Source organism: Aulonocara stuartgranti (genome assembly GCF_965226115.1).
Source record: "Aulonocara stuartgranti genome assembly, chromosome: 3".
In the NCBI taxonomy this organism is placed as follows: Eukaryota; Metazoa; Chordata; class Actinopteri; order Cichliformes; family Cichlidae; genus Aulonocara; species Aulonocara stuartgranti.
Window position 1 is genome coordinate 37,684,466 of NC_138941.1, and position 25,926 is coordinate 37,710,391.

General features: G+C 44.7%; 1 protein-coding gene across 3 annotated transcripts; it reads right to left on the reverse strand.

The window, feature by feature from the left end:
- Positions 1-1,992: 1,992 nt before the first annotated feature.
- per1b (period circadian clock 1b) lies at positions 1,993-22,863 on the reverse strand. Of its 3 annotated transcripts, none has more exons than XM_082526230.1 (20): positions 22,670-22,863; positions 13,054-13,977; positions 11,849-12,102; positions 11,613-11,734; positions 10,837-11,038; positions 10,557-10,751; positions 9,820-9,898; positions 9,493-9,599; positions 8,788-8,941; positions 8,301-8,571; positions 7,511-7,619; positions 7,163-7,322; positions 6,967-7,082; positions 6,690-6,836; positions 5,797-6,180; positions 4,779-5,593; positions 4,499-4,685; positions 3,953-4,166; positions 3,587-3,737; positions 1,993-3,488 (listed from the first exon to the last, which is right to left on the reverse strand). In XM_082526230.1, exons 2-20 carry the CDS (start codon positions 13,464-13,466, stop codon positions 3,213-3,215), a joined length of 4,356 nt encoding a protein of 1,451 aa, XP_082382356.1. In that variant the 5' UTR covers positions 13,467-13,977; positions 22,670-22,863; the 3' UTR covers positions 1,993-3,212. The 3 variants fall into 3 exon arrangements, with proteins under 3 accessions (XP_082382356.1, XP_082382357.1, XP_082382358.1); XM_082526231.1 differs by lacking the exon at positions 22,670-22,863 and adding an exon at positions 18,053-18,222; XM_082526232.1 differs by lacking the exon at positions 22,670-22,863 and adding an exon at positions 12,333-12,639 and having other exon boundaries at positions 12,732-13,168.
- Positions 22,864-25,926: the final 3,063 nt, after the last annotated feature.

A 25,926-nucleotide genomic window follows, 5' to 3' on the forward strand; every position in this document is an offset into this window, starting at 1 on the left:
AGGGAAAGAAGGAGGGAGAAGCAGCGCAGAGGCGTGGAGAGGGGTAAGGTTTTGGGAAGGGGAGGGGAGGCAGGGAGAGGAGGGGAAGTGATGGTTGGATGGTGGGGTGTTACGGAGGGAAGGCGAAGAAAGGCAAGGGTGCGTGAATGAAGTTGGTTAATGCAGGTGACTAGCAGTAAAAAGTGTTGTTTACACTGATTCACAGCCAGAGTGGATCTGTACAGTGTGCTTGTGTTGCTCATTAACAGGTAGACTAATGAAGTATATGCAGAAGGTAAGTTTCTGTAGGCGTGTGCTTACAGAGGGCCTGTGTTGTAGCATGTATAATGACCACTTCACAGCGCTGCCGGCTACAAGCCGTGCTTTTGTTCGCCATCTTCATCTGGAACCATCAGGTTTACATGTTGGACTTTTAGTCAAGAATTCAGCTCGACCGAAACGCTGTGGTGGGACTTTAAAACAACTGTGAATAAACCTCAATGGGCTGTAAAGGATTCCCAAAATTCCTCCATAACCATGTGAGAGACTGATAAAGAAATGAAAAGTTGGTTGTACAAGCTCGTGAAATGCGGACTAGCAAAGGACCGTGATGTTTGCAGATGACTCTGTGATCTGTAGCAAGAGTGGAAAGCAGGTGGAGGACAGCCTGGAGAGATGGAGGTGTGCACTGGAGAAGCAAGGCAGATTACATGTGTGTGAATGAGAGGGAAACAGGTGGAAAGGTGAACATGCAAGTAATAGATGTAGTAAAAGTAGACGAGTTTGAATACATAAGGTTAACCATACAACGCAATAGACAGTGCAAAGGAAAGGTGAAGAGGAAACTGCAGACAGGGTGAAGCAGATGTTGAAGATGGAGGTGCCACGCAGGAGGAAAAGACCACAGAGGATTTATGGATGTAGCGAAGGAGGGAGGATATGCAGATAGTTGGTGATCGGCCGAAAGAGGAATAAGAAGGAGGAGCTTGGAGGATGTAGCTTTCTCTTGGTGTGTCTTTCACAGGATTTTCTGATGGCAGCCGGTGTGCACCCTTGGGGTAACTTTAATGCAGTTGAGTGTATTGATGTTTGAGTGTGATCACTTGGTCAGGGGGAGTGGTAATTCTAATCATGGCCCAAACTGTGGTGCAGCTTCTGTCTGTCCTCTTGTTTGCTAGCTTAATCTTATCAGGACTGGTGGATTTTTCTTCTTGTTATCATTAATTGGTTTCTATTTCCCACATATAATAAAATTTCTTGTAACAGCACTTGTATTGCGGTGTTTAAATCTCAATATAATGGTAGTCCCTCTTTTGGCTCACACATTAGCATGCAAATTTAGCATTTACTTCTGTACTGCTGCGATCTCACAGCTGCCAGCGTGGATCCTGACTGCTGTTTTTAAAGATCATGGGCACACAAGCACAATTTAGGTGACGGTTCATTAAAAAGATTAAATTCTTTCCACAGAATTAACCTCGCCTCACAAAACGATCCAGTGTAAGCACAGGAAAGCTTAAAAAACTGCAGGAACCAGAATAAAAATCATACAGGGCTCGTAAAAGCAATTATTAAAAACGTGAGTTATGCTGAACTCTACAGTAAAATGTTTTATTACAACAGTAAGACTCATTTTTATTGTTGCATAATAAAAGATGGAGCATCTTCAGCTGTGTTATTAATACCAGCCGGTCTGCCAGCAGACCCACGCACATTACAATCATTGCTGCCATTGTTATAATCATAATATGCACTGAAGTCAGCTTCACCACTTTGAGCCTGTCTGAACGAGGACGTGCCTTTTGTCTTTTTTAAGCTGCGGTGACCACTTTGGGTAGAAACCACAGCAGAACAGCAGGAGACTGCGGTCGGGTAAGAAAGCAGCTGCCCCGATCCACTCTCTGCTTCCAGCTCGCTCTGGACGCTTCTGTGTATCCACGCCAACTGACAACAAAAATAGACTGCAAAGAGATGTAATCATGAGGTGGAAAAGAAGAAAAATCTGACTTCGCATTTAAACCCATTTAAAGTCATTTTATTGTCTTTTTTTTTTATACAAAGAACTTCAAAAATATTAAACTGTTGCAGACACCACTGACGCCATGAAGCAAAGGATATCACATGACCAGAACAGTGCCACAGAGAAGAGACAGGGAAAAGGGACAGAGTGGAATAGAGAAGATAGTAAAACACTCTTCGAACTCTGAGGAGGACTTTTTAAGAGTTACATCCACCTTTTTCCAAATCTTCTCACCACCACGAGCAACACAGAAGCGCTGCAGGGTCCGTAGGGGGGTTGATAATTTGGGAAACGCTGTCTGTAGTGTTTGTTCACTGTTGTCGTGCTCAAACTAATGCCTGGCAGATGAGAAGCCTTTTAAAAGGTGTGGGTCAGACTCCCGCTGATTTCCACGCTCGTCCACAAGTAAAGCAACTCGACTGCCGAGTCACAAACACTGTCTCCATTTCCAAAAAGTGCGATCTATCGTATAACAAATAGCTTTTTAAACACATTTTTTGTTGTTTTTTTTTTTACAGTACACACCCTCTTTTGGGTGTTCTCCATCTGCAGTGCATCAAATTATAAAAATATACACAATGCTTACAAAATTACTTGGTTCTCACTGTACATTTTCCTCTATCAGGTGAAAGTAGTTTAATTATTTGGGGTCACAATTCATACAAAAGAAGAAAAGAAGAAGAAGAAAAAGTGAGGATTGAGAACTCTGGGCAGGAGAGATGAAAACACAAGTGAAGCACATCCATCTTTATGTAAAGGTGCACTTTTTAACCTTAGTCTCCTTTGATTATTTTACAACTTAAATAAATATAACATGAACTACAAGGACAATTAAAATAAAATAAAAAAAAAATAGACAAAAAGAAAGAAAACAGGACAAATTCACTCTCTAAAACTGAGTGTGCGTGTCCGGTGGTGTCCAAGGCATTTAATTATCAGTTCCAGTGGGTGCCTGGACCGCTGACATCGAAATCAGACTCAAAGAATCAACGTGTCCCGCCTGACCTGCTGTCCGACAATAAACGGCAGTCGTCTGCATCAGTACGCACCTCAGCATCCCAGCGCAAGCTCATTGGATTACAGCCTCTGTAATGATGCTTTGAGCACAGGAAGTCCTGGACGGCGCATATTGTCTCATGATGAAGCTCATGATTGGCGCTAGTGCTTTTCATTTTGGGCCACCTGCGAGGTGAGTCCCGTCAGACTCCAGTGGCTAAGTCTCACTTTTTCCTTCCACAGTGTCTGACCTCGCTCCCTCCTCCTCTGCCGCCATGTCTTGGCTGCTGTCCTGTTTTTCTGTTCCTTTATCTTCAACTCCTTCCTCCTCTTCTTCGTCCTCAGGGTGAGCCGCCTCTGTGAGGCTTTTCATCACCTCGCCGGCGCTCTCCTCCTCGGCCTTGAGCACGCTGCACAGCTCCATGTCGTGGATCTCCACGTCGAATGGGGCGGCGGGGGGCACAGCGGGGGGAGACTTGCAGCCGGTACAGCCCTGAAAACACAGAGAGAAGCGACTTCCTGTATTTTCTGCCACAAAACAGATCGTACATCGCACGTTGACATGGTACAGGGTGGATCTGTTGTACTCACGGAGATGTTGATGGCTCGCGGCAGGCGTCCGGTGCGGATCCAGGGATGGACCTGGCTCAGCTCCCTCTTCTGCTCCTCTGTGAAGCGTGGCTGGTGTTTCTGCATGTTCCTCAAGGACTCACGATCCTCTCGCAGAACCGTCTCCAAGTCCCTGTTGACGAAGACAAATAAAGTGGACAAGTATTAAGCTGCTGCCTTTCTGGACTAACAGCTGCTTGTATTTCTCTACAGTATGACTAGATCGGTCCCACTTATACTTCATGTCTTGAGAAACAAAACAATCCTCACTTTTGCTAAACCAGTTTGTCATCTGAGAGCTGAATGAGTGAATCAAAGTCGTGTATGTTATTTTTCCCAGTGCTGTACCTGACAGGCAGCTGATAGGTCATCATGACCTTGTCGTCTGTGTTGGCCATCAGCAGCCAGATGGGGTCCTGCAGCACACACTTGATGAACTGCTCCTCTCCACCGTCTCCTCCCGCGCTGCTGCTGCCCCCTGCTGGCTGTTTGCGGGAATGGTCATTCTCCGATGAGTCGATGCTGCCGAAGTACTTGCTGGTGTGGCTGCCCTGGCTGCTGACTAGATGGGAAAAACACAAAAAGTTTAGAAGAGTTTTCAGTCTGTACTTGAGAATTAAAGACCATCACAGTGTTAATTAGAGACAATCTCAATCAAAACATTTTTTTTTTTACTGCAACTTTTAGAGTTCATCTGATTTATTTCATCTGGTATCATCTCACTTTACTAATAACAGTCATATCACGATCAACTAAATTAAATGTCAGAGTGCCCCAGAACTCTGCGTCCCTGATAGAAACCATTAAACTAAAAAGAATTCCATCAACAGCCGAGAACAAGATGTTTTTTTTATTTTTTTTTTTAAATGGCACTAATGATTTAAATCTACTGACTGGTGCCGCTGGTGCCAGAGGAGCTGCAGCCGTTGGAACCGGAGCCCGAACCCGAGGATCTTGTTCCCGAAGACCCTGAACCAGAGGCAGCTGATCCGGTGCCTGAGCGCGAGTCTTCTTGGAGCAGCAAGTCCAGCAGGTCGCTGGAGGTGGACATGGCATCGTTGTTGGACTCATTAGCTTCACCCTAATGGGGAAAACATTAATGTTAATTTTTTTTTAAGTCTTTTGTGAGCAATTGCTACATTTTTAGGTCAGACATCCTATCCTGAACACTTACATTCTCATTTTCCTTGGAGGTGTCATCTGAGCTCCTCTGATTGGTGGAACTTTGCCCCCTGGCTGCCCCACCCTGCACCGAAGGCGATGCCTGCTGAGATGCTGCTAGTGCCGTGGCGACCTCTAACCGGTTGCTCGGCGACTCTTCCAGCTGAAGCAAGTTGAGAGGGGAGGAGCATCGGGATTGGAAGAGGGGTGACTCCGCGCCTTCGCGATCAGCTGGCGTCTGAGTGTAAGACTGTGGCGTGCTGCTGCGAGACAGGGCACATGTGCCTGGTGTGGGCATGGGGTTGGAAACTGTAATGGGGACAGCGGCTGTGGGGACAGCGGCTGTGGGGACAGCGGCTGTGGGGACCCCTTGGTAACCGAAGTTGGGATTGTAAAATGGTCCAGGGGTGGAGCCTGGCTGACACATGGGCACTCCCATCTGCGGGAACATGTAGTTGGGCAGAACGAAGGCCATCATGGGAGGAACCATCTGGGTGGGGGGGAAACGTGATGGATCTGGGACGGGTAAGGGCTGAGTAAGAGGTGGGTAGATGGGGTAGATTGGAAGCATACCAGGGGGAAAAGCAGCGGGTGGCATGCTAGCCTGGGAACCTACAGAAGGCCAGGAGGATGAGGTTGTTGGAGGGCCGAGAGGCATGTTGAGGGGCATGGGAGCAGTGCTGCTTCTGAGGTCCTGACGACCCCCGCTCAGGCCCAGAGAGCTGTGCTGGTCAGAAGACTCCTGGTGCTTGAGTCTCTTACCGCCACGGCCGCGTCTGTGACCACTGCTACCTCCTGCAGCTGGGTAGTCACGGGAACAACGCACCCCTGCAAAAGATAGAAGACGCCCTACAATCAGTTTGGTGCTTCACATAAAATATTCTGAAGCTTTCACACCAACAGTTTCACAGACGTTAGTGTATCGAAGGTGATACAGGTTCCCAAAGATGAAGTTCAAATATACTTCTTCACTTTGCAAAACAGCTATTCAATACAAAACCATTTCTAAGACTGTGACAGTGTGCTCCTACCTCGTGACAGGGGGTTGACAGCTGCGGCGTGGCAGTGCACAGTTGAAGACACCGTCTGATCGACAACGCGCAGCTTGCTGAGGTCCTTGAAGCGGTCGAGGAAGGCCTGCTCCTCCTGCTGAGTGTGGGCGGACAGCACCTCCTTGGTAAGACCCAGCCTGCTACCTCCACCTCCCGCTGCTCCGGCTCCTACACTTCCGCTTCTCCGGCTGTCCCTATCAGGCTGGCTGGCTTGAGGGAGAGGAGGAGGTGGCGGAGGAGGAGGTGGAGGAGGCGCGATGTTAGCGGGAAGCTCTAAGCTGCTTGCGGGAGGAGTCGGGGTGGTGTCGAGAGGAGTCTGTGCAGCCGGTGTGGGAGTTGTAGGAGCTTCCTCCATGACGATGTCTGTGAGAAGAGAAGAAGAGGAGAAGAGGACAAGAAGGCGGGATGTAACGATATAAAGAAGAAATAAAGATCACTCTTTTTGCAATTAACTGACACAATTCAGTGCTGTCATTAGGCAGGTAGGACCAAAAGATTCAGGTATACATACATACACGTATATATCTTATACAATCTACAGCTGCAGATAAACACGAGTTTGTTAGCTGAAGCCTCGTGTTTGCTAGAGCTGTTGTGTCATTAAAGTTTAACATTCACTGAAAAAAAAACAATTACAATATGTAAAACAGTGTGCACAGGAGAAGAATGAAACACATCACATCAAACCAGAAATGTTCCGGGTAGTATGCCTGCAACAAAAGCGAGTTTAATTGCAAAACAAACACATAAAAAGCACAACTTGAACGCCACTGTTAAACATGAAAAACAAAAAAAAGAACTCCATTCAGGGTGTGCAAGGAACTCGTCCTGCAACTTCCAGGAAGGAGAGCGTGAGTGTTAACGAGGCCCACCTGACTCGGGAGGCTTCTTGTCTCCAACATGGACGATGGTGCTGCTGAAGCTACACTGAGACGTAACTGAGGCTACACTTTCTGCCTTTGTGGCCATGGTCAGAGGAGGCAGAGGAGGTGGTTCACCTACGAGGTTAACTGAACCACCTGGAGAGACAATACGGTCAGAAATTTAGTCGCACAGACACAACATCAACCAGGTTTGTTGTCTTCTACCTAGTTAGCTGCATCATTACCTACCTAACAACTTAATCAATTCCAGATCATAGTGAAATACCTTTGCTGTTGCCGTTGGGCTCCTGTTTGTCGTCATCAGATGCTGAGGAGGCAGTGCAGGAGTAGGAACCACACTTCCTTTTGACTGTATTGGGAATGTTACAGCTGTCCAAGTACCTGTGTGAGAAATCGCTGGGTAAGTGGGAGGTCAAAGGGCAAATGTCGACACAGAAACGACTTCAGGTTTGTGTACAAACCTAATGACGCTGTCCAGACAGTTGATCTGCTGGTAGGAGTAGCTCGTAGATGGTTCCTTGGGTACAAGCGGTGCAGGGACCAAACTTTTGGATGGGTTTGTCATGTCTGCTATCAAACTTCTGACTGGATCGCTGTTGATCGCTCTGACGGCCGCCGTGACTGGATCAGATACAAACAGGTTCAAGAAATTAAAATCGTCCTCTGTGAAGGCTTTTGGACATTATTGTTATTATTAAAAACTTTCTTTTATGCCTTTTTCTTTCCTGGAATACTAAAACTATTAAAAAAAACCAAACTATTTACTCTCCCGTGACATTCTGAGTTCAAATACAACTCCAGCCTCTTACCCGTGCTGGTGTTTTTCCTCGGAAGTGGGCGGTTACGAGACTCGATGAAAACCTGCTGCCCGTTTGTTTTCACCATATGGACGTCTTTGCAAATCTGCTGAAACGTCATCTAGAGAAAAATGAAGACCAGAAACATCACAGCTAACCAACGAGAGAATGACACTGCACTGAATCTTCTGCCAACCTGTCATATTGTTCGTGCGTAACACTACAGTCTAAATGTGATGCAACAGTACCCAGGAAAATGCGGCTGTATCAAAAACAAGGGGATAAACAATCTTGTGAGAAAGCATTTCACAAAGCGGGACATGTTGTGCGCATTTTCAGATGGATTTCTTTTTTTGTTTGAGTAGCCTTACATGATTCATAGTTAAAAAGAATCCTTATTAGTCTAACCCTCTATGCAGCCCCTTTAGTCATCTAATGTCTGAATCCAGATATTTTATCATTTAGCCACACTACAGTAAAAGGACAGCAACCCCCTTGCAGCTAGGAAACAAAACACTGGTGGTTGCCTGGTGACAACTGCAGTTTCAGCAGCTGCAGTGACCAACCTCTCGGCAGCCACTTTCAATCACAAGGCAACCTTTATCCAAAAAAACCTGCCAGACAGACTGGATCAGGTAACGAGCTAGAATGAATGAATTTTATACTCTGGCTCTTCTCGTGTGTCTATGATGTGCCTCTTTGCAATCAGAGGATTAAACTCAACTGATTGCAAAGCTGGTTGTACTGTGGTTATATAACTAAAAAAAACAACAACACAAAAGCACTTCTTTCTCAGACTCACAGGTTTGTGGAATGCACCTGCGGCCTCATCTACAACGGGACTGTTGCTGTCGCTGGACGAGGCGGCCGAGGCACTGAGGTGCTGTTGGTTGGAGCGGTGGGAGCCCCGTGAGCCGCTGGACCCAAGAGAGCTGTAGCCCTGAGAGCTGCTGCTGTGCACCGGCTGCACCAGGAGTCTGTGGATCTGCTCGCTCAGGTGGACGATGTCGGGCGTGGTGACCCGATTCTCACAGTCCTGCGGCGCGGTGAACACGTCTTCATTCAGCGGGCTCCTGGAGACAAGGAGAGTTTGTTTATAATAGAAACAAACTCTTTATCTGTGGTTTTTTTTAGGTCTTCTAAAAGTGCCACTTTTTAAGAAGATCCTTGTTTAGTCACTAAAGGCAGTATTAAACGTGCATCTAATGAGCTTTAAGGACAGATGACCGACGCACAAAGTTTGAACAATTACATAAAACTTTTGGTGAAGTGAGACAGAAAACGCTTACGTTCTGACTTTGTGCCGCCCCACGATGAACGCCACCTTTCTACTCCAGGGGTTAACAAAGGAAGACCAGCTGGTGTCCATGGTGACATACTCCCCGCTGCGGGCGCACATCCGCAGGGGCGAGTAGTCGACCGGCTGCCCAGCAAACTGAAAGACTGAAGAGAGATGACAAAGCACACATGTGAGTTTCCTGAGTTGTGAAAGAACAAAATAAAACATATGAAAGCCATGAACGGTTTACACAGCCCTTACGCTTCTGTGTGACATAAGCTCCTACCAAAAACATCCCCAGATACAGGCGGCAACAGCCACAAAACTAGAACGTCAAAATGAGGACCCTTATTTTTTCCAGAAGTAAAAGAAGAGAGAAAGATCACATAATAAATGATCATTATTGCCTCTGCTGGATTAATGTAGGCGTCACCCTGTCCCCTGTAGCTGCCTTTGTGTGTCTATGTGCACACCACCTGCAGCTCTGACACACACAGTGCACAGAGAACCTGGTTGCTTAGGTTTTATACATTTTAACAGCAGCTGTCGTTACATCAGCAGATTAACGTCCACGTTTCTCTCCTACTGCACAGGTTCCCAATTAATTAGTCTTCTGCTAACAAGCCTGTTATTCGAGCTAAAGTGTGTTTTTTACATTAGCCCTGTGTGAATTTGGTCGTGATTACATTTTGAAGAAAGGCTTAAATAGGCTTACTCTTCTCATGTATAGCCACCATAATGGGCCTGTCCTCAGGGTGGATGCAGAGCAGGATCGGTGTCCCGACCAAGTCCTGAGGGAGGTAACCCAACAGTGGCACTGCCCTGCAAACACATCACATTTCCACACTGAGAGTTATCATTTTACACACACCTTAACATTCAGAGAAGTGAAATCGCAAAACATGTTATAGCTGTTTATTTTTAACAACCGTCTCCAAATCCACAGTGAAACGATGAGTCGATCGCACGCCTTAAGCTTAAAACACCGATTACCAGAAGGCGACACAGCAGTAAGCATGGGGTCAGAGCAAAGATAACTGACCTTTCATCAACTTCCTGGAAGAGGCAGCTGGGAGTGTGACTGGTGGTGAAGATCCTCTTGTCGGGTGGGATGCGAGGAGCTGATGGGCACAGAGGACACAAACAGAACAGATGAGGAGCATGTTTGGAGGGTGAAACAGACTTTGTGTCTGACACTGTTCTGACAGTCATGCAGTATCAACTGTCTACATTATCCATATTCAAAGGAATATGGTATTCCAGTCTCTTTCATTATATTTCCTCCAGAGCTATAGTGGAAGCAGACTTTGCACCTGTTAGAGTGCAACTACACAAACTAGACTCTCTCGCTCTTTTCTGATAACCCCAGGCTCGCTTGCTTTGTTTTCCACTGAAACATCCTGCCACAGAGTTAACACCAACGCACCGCCCACTCATCCTGTCTCACCAAAACAAACACGCGCTCTGAAACCAAACTAGTAACCTGTCACATGTCAGACCTGAAGCGACTCTGATACCAAAAGCTGCCCTGCGTTCTGCTACTCTACTCAAACAGGTGGGGCCTGCCTGGTTACAAGAATCATATTCATACATCACCTCACATAATCAGTCCAAACAGTAAGGAAAGAACAGTGTAAAAAGTGTCGATATAATTAAAATGCTATGTTACATCTCTTTAGCTTGTGTGACTCTCAGTGTCAAATTGATGATGGTGTAATTTTAACTCATATATACACAAACACTTGTTTATTACAGACAACAGGGGATCGTATCAAATACCTTCATATCCAGAGTGGACCCTCTCTGCGATCAGCAGGCAGCAGGGCTGTGGCTCAGCAGCATCCGAGTCTCTGATGGTGAGCTGGTAGGGCGTGAGGCGAAATGGGTAGTAGCGCATCTCGCCGCCCTGCGGCCGGTCAGCACTGAGCCGACAGAACATGGACTTCTCCTGGGTGCAGTCAACTGGAGGAGATGCTGGAGGAGACCGGAGTCAGTCAGCACAGGAAACATAAGGAAACATAGCTAAACTTGCTCGCGCTTTCAGTCAGCGTGTGCTCACCAGAGCCGATGCAGGAGGCCCATTGGGGCAGGCGGCAGGGTGCCGTGCTGCTGTAGAAGGTGCTGACATCTTGCGGAGCCAAAAGGTCAGAGAATATGGTTCCTTGGAGACACTCAGGCTTACAACGCAGCACGGATGAGCCCTGGGGCGATATGTACACAACCTTCCCTGACAAGAATGATACTGCCATGGAGAATGTGTCCTGGAGAAAACAGAAGGAATTTAATGAGCCATCTTCTCCAACAATCTGGGATCTTTCATTGGGGCGCATTTCAATTCCTGTTTCAGGAAAAAAACTGTGAAAATGGATATTTTTGAACACAAGCACAAAGCTGAAGGCCACACCCATCTTCAAATTCATTTAGCTCTGGGCTACTAATCCTGTGAAATTTCATGCCTGTATGTACTGGTTGTCCTCAAACATCAGCACAAATCTAAACATCTGCCCCAGTACCCCAAACCGCCTGTGTAGTAGTTTCATTGAGGGTCGACTGAACCTCTAAATCTCAGTTTAAAATCAGTAGTGTGCCTTGAAGGACATTCAGATGCTTCTTCAGTTTCTGGATAGCGTAGATTTATCAAATGCTCTGACAGTAACCAGGAGGCAACCCTCCTTTCCTCTGAGTTACGTGTTAAACTCTGAGGTACCGAAAGTCATAAAACAATAATGCCCATGGCTCATTAACAACAGTAATAGTGTACTAGCCCCACTCCTTTAAAAGCCTTTAAGAGTAGTTTTAAGATGCAGGAAGAAGTGGATACGAATTTAAACTCACAGTGTTTTTGAGGGTGTACTCTGAGGTGATATTATCCAGCTCCTCAATCGTGAAGGCGGACAAGTCCAGACTGCAGCCGTGACACTCCTCCACACTCCACTGGTGATAGTACTCCTTGTTAGCTGGAAACATTGAACATTTCTCAGTTAAGATGGGCCTAAAATTCATCATCTGTGTTTTGCCTCCCACATAAGAACAGCCACCTTCTTAGAAAAGAAAAAAAAAAAGACCCTCACCTCGGACTTGTTTGACACACTGCAGAGCATATTTGAGTGCATTCAGAGTGCTGAAGTGGCCCTTGGCCTTGCGCTCAGCTGGCAGTCGGAGCTTGAGCTCTTTGATGGCCTTCATGAGCTCCTTCTGCGTCTGGACCCTGGCTGACTGGTTGCTGCTGCAACCGGAGGTGGAGGGGGGGTCGTGCTCCGAGCTGGACGATGGCAGGCTGTAGACCAGGGACCCGCTGGGAGGTGACAGGCTCTGGGAGTTGGAGCTGGGTAAGGAGGACAGTTTCAGACAATGATTATTCAGAAAGTGAGAGGTGAGTGCGTGAACACTGCTGCTGCCGACCAGGCAGACATAAGTGTCAATAAATTTAAAAAAAATCCAAAGAAACTATTTTAAATAGGTAGTTTCGGCTACTGGTGTCCACTCTGACAGCTAGAAGAAGCTTTTCAGATGAAAATGGGTATAAGCAGAGAAGAGGTTTCTCGACAACTTCACCTATTCCAGGGCGCACCCCCCCATGGCAACGAAACTCCCAATGGCAGCCGTCTCTCCCGGCAGGACAATGCGCCCTGCAACACCGCAAAAATTGCTCACAGCCAGTTCGACTACCGTAACAAAGAGCCCAAAGTGTGCACCCAGCCTCCAAACTCCCCAGACAGCAGTCCAATAAGGCAACAGTGGGATGCCCCGGAACAAGCTCGATCCTCCGAGGCTCGACTCTGCAACCCACACTCTGCCACAAGCCGACGCCACAGGACACCCTCGGGGGTCCTGTGTCCATGCCATTATTCGAAAGGGGCACCTGAGCAATATTAGGCAGGCAGTTTTAATGTTGTGGCACTTTTATGGCAAACATGAATAATACAATTACATTTCTGATTTTAAAGCACTTACATTGAAAACAGGTGCAATAAAAGCTGAAACATCCTTTCTGCATGCCACACAACGTTGGTCCTCGCCAGCCACCGTACATGCTCAGTTAAACCAGAGTAGTAATCATCAGCATTACTAATGCTGACATCTGTCTTATAATAAAAGCATCCAGCTATCTACCATCTTAATCTTTCTCTACTCATTTCCAGCTTTTACTCTTAGACTCTTTAGGCCTGGCCTTGGTGCAGCCACTCATTTCATTCATTGTAATCTGACTAAGATCATACTGATTTCACCCTGAACACACACACACAAAAAATGAGCTGTGGGTGACTTCTCTTACCTCTTGTTGCTCTCTGTAGTCTCCAGTATCATGCCAGAGTCCTTGCCATTTGAAGAGCTGTGGGAGCTGCGTGCGGACTGATGTCCGCGAGACCTGCTCTCCCTCTCCATCCCGCCCTCGCTCTCCCTCTCCCCGGAGTCGTTTCCGCTTGAGATTCCATCCATATCGTCTGAAGTCGGACACCTCTGATCTCTGGACGAACCTCCAGACTGAGATCCGTCGCTGGGGGATGAACCTCCTCCCCCTCCGCTCTCCTGGTCCTTGTGGGTGACACTGGCACCAAGCTGACCACTGCTGCAGATTTCGTGCACATTTAACCCCTGTGAATCCGCTTCGGGGTCTTTCCCGTTGGCCCCTGCCAATCGCCCCCGACTGCTGCTGCTAGGCATTGATTTAGAGTTGTCATAACTCATACTAGAGTAGGATGAGGCTGGTACAGCTTGATTGAGGGAGTCAGCCAAGGCGAAACAAAAAAAAATTGAACTTTGCTTTAAGTGGGACTACTACGTATGCACATGTGAATCATAGTTGTTGGCTGTTAGTTTAACAAATCAAACAGAGAGCATATCATTGTTTGGTTTGGTTTTTTGGGTGTGTGTGTGGGGGGGGGTGCGCTGTAGACCCCTCTTTGAGAATTTTCAGGAAGAAAAAAAAAAGGTGCAGGCTGCTACAAAGCTGCCTTTCTAAACAAACAGAACAGTAATTATCTCGGGGAAAAAAAAGTGTCACTCAAAGCGCTGCAGACAAGACATGAATTTGTGGTTATGAAACAGCCTTGGCATAAATGCTCCAACAGATGGGATGAGAGATTGTGAGGGAGAGTGAGAAAAACAGCTCTCGGTGAGAGCAAAAAACATTCCTTTCACTCAGTGTCTGGTTTTCTCGCTTCTTTAGAGATGTGGTGCTCTAGGCGCTAAAGGCCACCTGAAATGAAAGAAAAAGAGCGAGATGGACAGAGAGAGGGAGAGGGGGAGAAAGGACAGCAATATTAGGATTATAAAACACTTGGTTGTCATGGTCTCTCAAGCATCTCTCCAGGACTGCGGCTTTAAAAAGCTTATCATCAGTTTATCATCATGTCAACCTCAGAAGACGAATCAAATACGGCGTGAAATATTCTCCCTGCCGAGCGATGCGGGCTGCGTGTCAGGATAGAAGAGTGTGCTCTTGTTTAGGGCCCAGCTGTTCTCCTTTTACTCAGATTATCTGGGAAACAAAAACAATCTCCTCATCCTGCCCACGGAATAACAGTAATCTCCTGTTTCTATTTGTATGCTCCAAGTGCGTACGCATAGATCTGAATATAGATCAGGTGAACTTGTGCTGGTGCCAAAGTGTGACATAGGACACTGGTCGCTCGTCAAAGCTCAGTCTCTTTTTACCCCTGGGACAGTCAAAACAAACACTGGCTGGGAGGAGAGAACAAAGCTCACATCAGAGAGCGCTAAGAATAATTGGGAAAGGTAACTCCAAGTATATATATACGGCCCACCTACGCAAGTGAGAGTCTAGTGCTATTTATTCCTTGAGCAAAGGTGATACCCCTTAATCCTTTAAGACCGGCAGACGCAACTAAAAGACGACACAGCCTCATATTCAGTCGCCAATCCTCTCAACTTTATACACCTGGCTGCCCCACAACCCTCTTTACCTGCCTCCGACAGGTGTGCAGTGATGCTGCATTTGTTCAGGACGGCTTTAAATATGCTCAGATATACCTGTGCTGACGCAACGGCCCTTGGGTGGCTGTAGCTCAGGTGGCAGAGCAGGTCAGCCACTAATCAGAAGGTCGGTGGTTCGATCCCAGGCTGCCTCCTGGCTGCATGCCAAATATCCTTGGGCAAGATACTAACCCCATGTTTGCCTACTGGTGGTGGTCAGAGGGCCCGGTGGCGCCTGTGTCCGGCAGCCTCGCCTCTGTCAGTGTGCCCCAGGGCAGCTGTGGCTACAATGTAGCTTGCTATCGCCAGTGTGTGAATGTGTGTGTGAATGGGTGAATGACTGAATGTAGTGTAAAGCGCTTTGGGGTCCTATGGACTAGAAAAGCGCTATACAAATGCAGGCCATTTACCATTTACAGCTGAGGGGACAGGAGGCGATAACAAGTCAGGGCCTGTGACGAGGGTAACTCATAAATAACTTAAAACGCAACAAACAGTGGTTGGGGAGAGGAGATTAACAAATTCATGCGCTGCGCCTAAGCTCCCTCCTTTCTGGGCATGAAATGCTAATCAGCATTATGTTTGGTCAGATGGATGATGCACACTTGCACATGACAATCTGTATGTGCTATGGCCAGACTGGGCGGAGGGAAGGGACCAATTATGATGAAGAAATATGCAAGCAGGGAGTGAGTGGGTGTGAGGCAGGCTGGCATCCATGCATGCTTCCACAGGTGATGGCAGAGACGCACGCAAAGGTGGTGGTGAAGAACTGTTCTCAGGCTATTACAGTACCTGCCTGCACCATCCCAGTCCACTCGGTGGACTCTTTAAAGCTCAGCTTTAAACCTCAGCTCTGTTTCCGCAGCCAATCAGATGCCGAGTAAAAACACAGGCTGATAGAGAGTCAGGATTGGGGCGCATGCATGGCTTTGGACTGTGGGAGGAAAGCAAAAACCCACGCAGACACGAGAATAACATGCAAACTCCACACCGCAATGTTAGATCGCTTTTGAACCCATGACCACTAGCTAACGCTGCAAAAAACCACTGAGCCAGTATGCCGCCCACCTTTTTCGAATTATTCACAGGAAATACACGCTGTAGGACCAAGCTCTGATTATGCAAGATATGTCTGTCGTGCTGTGGGAAAGAATATGTAACAAGGCGTGCTGACTACAGGACTAACACGTTACTTGGAAAAAAAACATGTCTTCGGTTTCTTCTTATTTTCTGTATCTGATTTGCGCTGCTCACGACTGCCCTGTGTTGTACACATTTAGCAGAAAGGTTAAATGAATCATTCTGTCTCTGTCTGCGTGACACAGAGGCAAAAATCACTCGCCTACCCCTGTGAGACCCGAGTCTCTAAGACATCCAGAGCCGGGTCATAGGAGGTGGGATGAGATTCATTTAATTTAGATTTCTGTCAAATGCAAATGATATGCAGATATACTTCTTTTTTTTAAATCTGCTTTATTTTTATATGTAAACATATTAGTTAACCACAGCGCAAAGCAGAAACTACGTCGTCCCAGATTTTTATGAATCAAAAGCTGCATTTGCTGACAGGCCAGTAACAATGTTCGGCTGATATACTGGTGCACACCTACTGTGAAGGCCGGCAGTCACCACATTATATCAGATGAACAATCGCTTTGAATGACAGGTAAAGCTCGAAAAGTGTGATAATAATCACAGCAGCACTTGTTTCTGCGTAATTTCCTGTCCAATTTAGGTGAACTAGCATGTCCTGACCTAGTACCTGTCAAGTGGCATGACAGATAAAAAGACACAAGAATGTCCAGGATCTGGAAATGCAGAAGTGTTGGTATTCAACAGTTTGCATTTATCTTCATTCACACAGCGTTACATAACCAGACCTTAAAGTACAGCATTAATCCTACTGGGACTGCTCTGAACAGGACACATGCTGAAGAGAAAGTAGGAGAAAATGTCAGACACACCCTAATTTGAATTTCTCAGTTGCTTTTCTCTGTCTTAAATCACTGCACATTGATCACCTTTGATGTTTGGACCAACAAAAATACTTCTGAGATGTCACCTAACAGACAGCATGGCTGTGTTCACAATCCTTCAGGCAAAGTGCTCGGGCAGAAAATAACTGCTAATGATAAACTGTAAACAAAAATGCAAAGAACTCATGTCTGCACGGGATAAATACACCACACGCTCACTATGGTGACAAATATAGATCAGCCAATGAAAGGAGCGTTGCAGCTTTCCTGCCAGTAAAACAGCACTTCTCCACTTGACACTGGCTGGGCTCTGCTCCAACAGTTGGCCATAAATCTGTTCACTGTGATGGTAATGAAGCAAGTGATCTGATTCAAACACTGTAACTGTAAGGCTTAACACTAAAGACACACTGACATGTCAAACCATAAACCTGTCTGTAGCTTTTATGACAAAGATTTATTTATTCATATGGAGAATGAATAAAGAAATAAATGCATCAGATGCTATCCAAATTCTTATTTGAAGCATCAGCACAACAATCTCACACTTTGGACATCTGAACAAGATAAGCTGCCTAAAACATCTAATCACATCTCTAATGAAACCTGCAAATGTTTAACACCTGGGGCTGTAAAAGCAAACAGTTGACAACAATGTGTTGAGCCTGAAACTGAACACCAGAGGAGGCTTCTTTGTTGCATTCATGAAGTGCACTGCAGGTAGGGTATGGTGCAGGTTGAAGTTCAAACTGAAACAATAATTATCTACAACAAACCGGATTTAAGGGAAAAGAAATGCACACAGCTCAATGCTTGCTCCTCCTCAAATGTGAATATTTGCTCATTTGGATGCCTGCCTGCACCAAACTAACAATCTGAAACTGTCAGCTTCATAGAAAATGTTTACAATTTTTCTGTCATTTTAACTAAACAAAGAAAAAAAAAAATCAGCACTTGTTCTTGTAACTGCATTACTGTTTTCCAACAGTAGACTATGGAGAGAAAATTCATATCCTAAAGACTCTATAAAACTCCTCAAATTAAGCCAGCAGCTCTAACGTGCATGAGAACCTCTGATGCTGTATATTAACCAAACTATATGACACTCCAAGCTATGCACTGGGACAATATCAGAAGACACAGACCAGCGTATCTACCAAACAACAGCCACCTGACGCAAGCTGGCAGTAACATGAAATACTTCCCTGCTGTAAAGCACAGATGGAGGCTGCAGGAAGGTGTGGCGACGCTCCGTGCACGGACATGTGTGAACTACTCCTCTGGGCTCAAGCTAACAGCTCCATCACTGCAAACCCAGCGAGCGCGTTAAACAAGTGTGTTAGTTCAATTTCCCCTCACCGGCATGAGCGCCCACTGCTCCACATCTCAGCACAGTGCAGTGTGACAGCGCTGGCTCAGCATCCCCGCTTCTCTTGGCTTTTCTGTGTACATGCGGCACGTGTACACGGCGGTGTTTTCCGCAGGTCTCGCCGACCGCTGATTGGTCTGCTCGCTCGACCAATCGCAGAGCGCGCTACTCAGAGGCTGGGCTGCAGCGTAGGGAGTCCGGGCTCCCACACGGCCTGCCAGACACTGGTCTCAGCTCCGCCCACATAGGTTTGCCTATTAAATGTGCAACGCTGCGAGCAGACGCGCGAGCCGATTCTAGACCAGCGGTTATGAGCGACAGTAATAAAGTACATGGTGTACATCTGTGAGACGGGCACGCCCCTTCACATCACTGCCACACGATCGCATTATAATATAATAACTTCATTACACTAATAATACAGAAATATGGGCTTTCATTATGTTTATTTACATTTGCTGTACCTCTTGAAGTATGTTTATTTAATAAACTTATTTCACCATTAGCTGATTTAAACAACAGCAACAACATAAAATAATAAAAAACCTTTCAGGTTGAGCCTATAATCGAAAGGTATATTCGGACTGCATTTCCAAGCTGCAAAGCCTGCAGGGGACTTTCAAATTTAAGCTGTGCAAACCTATGTTGCAATAACCTAGTTGGAAGGTTATAAATGTGCAATAAAGTGGTTCAGCAACAGCTGAACAAATGGCAATAAAGCCTGATAAATATTCTGTAAACTAGTTTGATTTTCCTTCTGCTTATTTTCTTTTTCATCTTGGCATTACATGCACAACATCTGGCTACTTTCTCACTGGGTCTTGCTTACATTGCAAGCTTCATCATTCTCCAAGATACTGTCAGTCTATTGTCAACAAATGGCAGGAAGCTCAATTAGCACTCGTTGTTTTGGCTAGTACTACCCAACCACAAAGAAGGCTCGTGTTCTTCTTATGCCGGACCACACCTGTACTACTAGTATCTTTGCCTCTAATATAATATGTGCCAACCAAATAAAATAAAAAAACACAACAACAGCCAGCCATGAACTTTCTCAAACTGCATCTGCATGAACAGGTTTTCATTTTAAAACACTGTTTTCAGAAGAGCTGATGGCAATAATGGCCAAAGCTATCACATTAACCAATTATGCACACTTTGCATGCACACTGGTGTACACAGGAAGTAGCCTGTGGGTTGATTCATGGCACAATGGCACAAAGTATGATCTGAGATATCTCTGCTTAGACCTACAAATAAGTCAAACTGTGTATGGGGGTCATGACAGTAAAAACATGGAATGGGACTAGTTGGAATCAAATACTGCAAAATAATAGAGCAGTACTGCACAGAATCAACATGTACTTTTTTATGACTCCATTACCCTTTCCAAGCAAACTTTCACAAAAATGTACATAAAAAGAAGACAAAGAAAATGTCATAAGTCTAAGTTTTGCAGCCTTAACATCAAATCTGGGCCCCTTTATCTAACAAAATTGATTGCCAAACACTTGTTCATGGATTTCAGTAAATCTTCCATGCAGTGATCTGCGGCCTAGATTCAGCTGGAAATATTTCCATTTATGAGCTAAGACGCTTTTGAAAATAAATTTTATAACAACCCAAAAAGAGAGTCTTGAGGTTTTCCAGAAACAAATCCAGCCTGCCTTAAATCCTTCTTGCTGATGGTGTTACTGCAGGTTCCCAGTGTTTCTATGCAGAAAGGTGATCCTTAAGGTACAAATGCTATTGATTTTTTTAATTCTTGGACTCTATTATTGTCTTTTTTGCATGATACACATCTCAAAATAATTCTCACTCATATTCCTGGCCTTGATCCAGTCCCTCAGTTCATTCTCTGAACTTTCTTCCTGCTGGAAAACATAAGATTTTAACAGCAGGTGGTGGGGTTGTCATACTCCTACACAGGACCATATAAAGGATATCCCCTCTGTCTGACATCACACAGAGCAAAGAGTAAAAAAAACAAAAATAGAAACAGACTCAATCCATGTGTTAAGTACGGTCTGAAGCCCAAGCTTTTGGTTCACAGTGATTACATCCACATCCATCATCATCATTAAATTCTGGCCATGTTTAATATGAGCATCCTCCATTGTAACAACCTATATGTGACAGAAAATAAGGAAAAGCACAATAGGTCCACTTAAATCCCCAAAACAAAAATGCTTTTCATTAGTGTCACTGGCTAACATTAAAAAAAATCAAGTGTGTGGTGTAAATTACTACATTCAGACATCAACATGTGGCAACTTGATCATTTAATAACAGCACCGGTTGCATGAATATATGCATGACTGCACACACTCTGGACCGCCTGCCAACAAACCTCAGCACATAAGCTCCTGAAGAGGGTAAAATAAAAGCCTGTAAGAAGCAGGTAAAAAACCCTACATCCACAGACTTGTCCACGTGTCTGTTGTGAACATCCTCTGTAACAAGTTCAGCTGGAAACTTTTAACAATGAACATGTAATACAAGAGTGAAAAAAACCCTGTGAGGCAATGGCAGCTTTGAGTGTAAAACCTCAAAACCAAATCAGAAACAGAGACATTTAAAAAGAAAACCTGAGACATTTCCCAGCAGTTTGCGGTCAGTCTGGTAACCTTGATGTTTTTTGTTTTTTCTTCTCTTATCCAAAACTAAGACAGACACGGTCCCTCTATCTGCTCATATCCAAACCCTCTTTGTCTTTCCAAACATACCTGACCATTTTAAAAGTATATAGTTCAAATAAAGAAATAACTTACATCGAACTAAAGATTCATCTCAAACATTTTTATTTTTTGTGAAGTCATAACGGGAAGAACGTGGTGCTCTGTTTCTGCTGACTAAACCGCTGGTAAATTAGTCATTCGTGCTTTGATGTATCACTGCGAGGGAAACTAAAGATTGTTTACTTGTCTCATGAGTTGAGTCATTACCCCACATATATGTGATCAAATGATTGCAGCATGAAGAAAATTACCCCTGCTGCCACTGCATGTCTCTGCCTCTATCAACCTTGTGCAACATTAGCACAGCTCGCTGCTGCCAGAAATCAAGTTTGACTTTTCTTTATGAGCTAGGAGAGTCATTGTTTCCTGCCCATCCATGGTCCGCTCTCAGACTTTCTAATAGGTCACTTATTGGGTGAAAGACATTGACTTTGGAGTCTTCTTTCTCTACAGTTTCTTCTGTAATAATAAGTAGTTGACACGTTTTCCTAAAAAGCAAAAGATTCCTGGTTTGATCCTGGAAAGAGACACCAATCCTTTTAAGGTTGTGTCATAAAGGGCATTCCATATAAAAATCTACCCACTATGGCAACCCCTTGTGAATAAGGGAGCGGCTCAGAGTAGATTCTGTGCAGCTTCTTTGCATTCTCAGTCACTCAGGAGGGTAAGAGTGCAAAGAAGCTGCAGGCTTGCATTTGTGCAGGCTCATGTTTAACCCTCAAGCCTCTGCGGTGCGCCACACTGTTTATGGAAGATTTACTGTAAAACTGCCACTCAGAGGGGATTACAAGCCTGGAACAGGACACCATCGCAAATGTCACAAGATTTTGGCACAGGTGTCAACTGAAACTGGTTGAGTGAAAACACCAACGCCGTGTGATGGTTTCTTATATTATTATGATGCAATGATAAAGTTATGCAGCCTCTGGGGGCGACAAAATACAATTCACAGGCATGAGTGGATCACCACTGTTCAGTCACAGGAGCAGTGGCATGCAATTGTCTACAGTGAATGCACAAGTCAAATAGTCCTACATCAAATGAGAGCAGAGCTGTAAAAACTGTGTTTGGCTTTCAGTAAAAATCTGCCAGCACCAAGAACAGTATGTGTATATTAGGAGAGAGGCCTCTAAGAATCCCTTTTAGCTGGACGTGCAGTTTACACTAGTCTGGCTAAAACACAGAGTAAACATTTGCTATGTTGCTTTAGTACCTCAATCAGAGTCCAAACGCAATGCTTAACATAACTAACATGTCTGCCAGACGACCACCGCACGTCACAAACCCCTCCCTTAAAGTAATAAAAAAAAGGAGGGGGGTTACTTTGGGAATCATGAAAATATGGGTAGTTAATGAACTGATTAAACTGATGATCGGTCACAATATATCTGAAAAACAATAAATGCCCCATCGCTAGCAAGCATATCGTAAACACATGGGGGCAAATTTCCTCCCCTCTTAGCACACGGTGTATGCAAGTCCACCACGCACAAACCAAAGGGGCTAGTTTCACACAGTTCACGAAAAATAGGTCTTGGAAACTGGGTGGGATGTAGTAGATGTAGATTACTGCTGTGTTACATTAGTTCAAAGTGTTGGCATCTTCTTCTAAATACATTTACACTGCGAAGTCATCAGTTCACATCAAGTTAACAGAGGAGGTTAAAAGAAAAAAGCTCGCGTATGATCTGTGAGATGAACAGACTGTAGTTGATATTAAGTTATGTACTGTAGCTATAATGTGAGGCAGTTAAATGTATTCATCTCTCCAATTTGTACACTGATGCTCAGTAATCACAAAAACAGCTTATATGCTAGCTACAAAGATCCAAACTCTTGTAAAACAAAGTGCCAAAGGCGCCAGCTTACCTTAAATATGCTTCAAAATAACAATAACGCAAGTGCTTCAATATCCCGCGGTGGGGAACTCAAAATTCTTGAAAGAGACGGCATAAATCCAGGTAGCAACGACAGCCTTCGCTTAGTGGTCTGTACTGAATCTCTAGACATTTTTTTTATTCTTCCCCCAACTGTAGTTTACACGCAGGGACACACGTGCAAGTACATGGTCTGGTAACTAATATTGAAATAGCCGTTGTGATTGGACAACAGGTGACGGTTTCTCCGCCCAAAGCCCGCCTCGGCTCGATATGATTGGTTATGAGGGGCGTGGTTAGCGGCACGGGGCCTGGCGGTCACGTTGCAGAGTGAGTGGTCCTGAGTTCCTTTCAAAAAACACATTGGAACACGAGAGGGCGTAGCCACTGCCCACAGTTGGTGCAGTTGGCCGTAATGGATGCCGTAGCAGCGCAATTATAGTTTCAGCACGCAGCTGGTTAAGAGATTACCTGTTTTTAATAAGTAATTTTGTGTAGTTCCAGAAATATTATGTTTGTGATTTTTTGTAATTGTTTATTAAATTCACTGCTGCTACCAACAGAAATTATTCCTCATCATCTGTAGGCATCTGTGTAGTAGTAGTTTTATATTCTTATTATATTTAGATATATTTTTTGTTATACTATGAAAGTTACTTATTTACAACTACTTTTTATCCGTAGGTTTTTCTGTGAAGAGTTCAGCCCTACAGTCAATACCGCTTAATCCTGGAAACAGACAACCCAAGTTACTTTTATCCGGTATCAATCAATAACATCATATCTATATTTAAGTCATAATGAACTTTGACCAGCAGATCAAACAAAGTCCAGGCTATAGTGGAGCATCTAATAAAATATTTATTTATGAAAGTGTCGCCACAAAACTAAAAAAAAAAAAGATTCAGCTTTGTTGTTTGTTTTGTAAGATTGCAGGCGAATATTCAAATGACTTGGCAAATGAATTATAAACCACTGACAGCCCGAGCTGAGCAATAATTCTACCTGTGCAAATATAGAAAAGATGCAATAAAAGTTTAACTGCTCAAGTTATTTGCACCCAACGCTGAGAAACGCGAATCGCCTTTCATGGTGCGCTTTTGTTTCGTATTTACGGCTGCGGCAAGGCCCAGACATGTACACTTCAACGTGCTCCATGGACGATGACGTCATTCGCGCCGTATGCCCTCTCCAGCGGCACGAGGCTGCGGGATGGTGTGTCGATGTCTGTAAACAGCGCAAATGTAGGGCACAGGTCCGTGTGCAGCTCCCATAAATCAGAGACGAATTCAAAGGAAAACACACGATAAAGCGTGTAAGTGAGACTTTACATGTCACCAGAACAGCTTGCTGCTGACCAGTGACCACTCGACCACTCCCACCCCATGCAAAAAGCTATCATTTACACAGTATTTACAAAAAATCAGACAGAGCCCTTCATCTAGTGGTGTCACTCAGATTATTAGTAAACAAGCAACAAACAGTGTATTAAGGCTTTAACATCATATTTATCCCATCTTCTTATGGAAAATGTATCTAAATATTAATTTACTACCCTTATCTTCATAGCTCAGTTAGACAGTTTAAAATGGATCTTTAATACAACTGAAAGAATGTATTTTAATACAAGTTACACCTTTGTGCATTGCACAGATCAACAACCCCCCACACAATCCTGCTGTTGAAATGCTCCACTTTTCTTTCTCAGTCACTGGTTTAGTTGGCCTCTCTGCCTGGCTGCCTCTGGTGGAAAGAAACATGCACATGTCCTGTGTGAGCTCATTTGCTGGGAACGTCAGAGGGGCTGTGCAGCTGGAGAGAGCAGCAGAACGGCGTGCCGTATACCTATATTAAATATGCATTCACGAGGGCTCTTCTGTATGTTACATATCAGCAACAGATTTATTTGATTCCACTGAGGTTTTATTTATAATGTTTTTATATTTCCCAGACTGTGGCCGTCAGCGTTGCACTGCAGCAGCAAGAGTTTCAGTCTGGCCTCCATCGCTTTAGATTTGCAAATAAATCTGATTCCTCACAACCAAATGCAACTAGGAATGTGTCCTACAGAGGGCAGCGATGCATAACAATTATAATGTATGAGTAAAAACTCCAAGAAGCACTGAACCAGTAACATCAACATACTTTTTAGAAGTATAAGCACTTACCAGGGATTTAACAAGTTGCTGGAAAGATTCCTCTGAGATTTGGTCCATGTTGACAGGATAGCATCTCGCAGTTGCTTTGTTGGCTGCACATCCATTAGGATAGGGGTTTGTGTTGGTGTGTGAGGCTGTAGCCTGTAGGTTTATGTTGTTATGTGGTAATTATGAGACAGTGTGTTTCAAATCATTTTACATAGTAACATGAAGAAAACATAACAGATGTCTTTCTCCTGTGTGTAATTAAGTGATGTAATGCATTATTTTAAGAAAAGTGTTCTGTGTAATATACACATATTGCACAGAACACTATAATATATACACACACATAGCTAAATACGTTAGGTTGATGCCATGTGACTGGCTGTTGAGACATAATGAACAATAGACAGGTATACCTAATAAAGTGGTCTGTGGGTGTACACAGTCTTAAAAATAGTAATGTCATTAATAAATAACCTCAGAGACAGTCTCTTTCAGCAAATGATGAAATCTTTTATTTATTCCTTTGGCCCAGGCTTTTTCTTGGCTGGTGTTACCTCAAAGAGGTGGTGTACGTAAAAAAAAAAAAAAAAGAAGAAAGAAATGTGTTGCTGCAGATCTGTGTCCAGACTCTCTGAAGTCTTTATATTGCTGCAAAGAAAATACAAATAAATTCAGTGTGAGTGTTTTATTTCAAAATTTTGGCTATTTTTGATTTTACCTTTGTATTTCACCTTTAATTTTTGTTGTCCCTGCCTCGTTTGGTATTGTAACGTTCACAAGAACCAGACGGTTGGGGTCTCAGTTTGTCCGTTTATTCGGCACATAAGCCAGCGGGTTGTTAACTCAGGGGGAGCGCTCTCGAACTCCACCTCTCTTCAGCCTGGCACACACACAGAACTACCAGGTCCCCCCACCCCTTCCTGTACACCACCCTCACTACTTCCTGCAGCCCAACCAAACATCAATCTTAAAGGAACAACAACAGTGTGCAGAGAAAACCAACATGTCACTGTCCAGTAACACTTAACCATCGTTACACTGCCCCCCCAGCAATAAGTTCCTCGTCCCCGAGGGAACGACACAGTCTCTGAGGCGGGGCGGT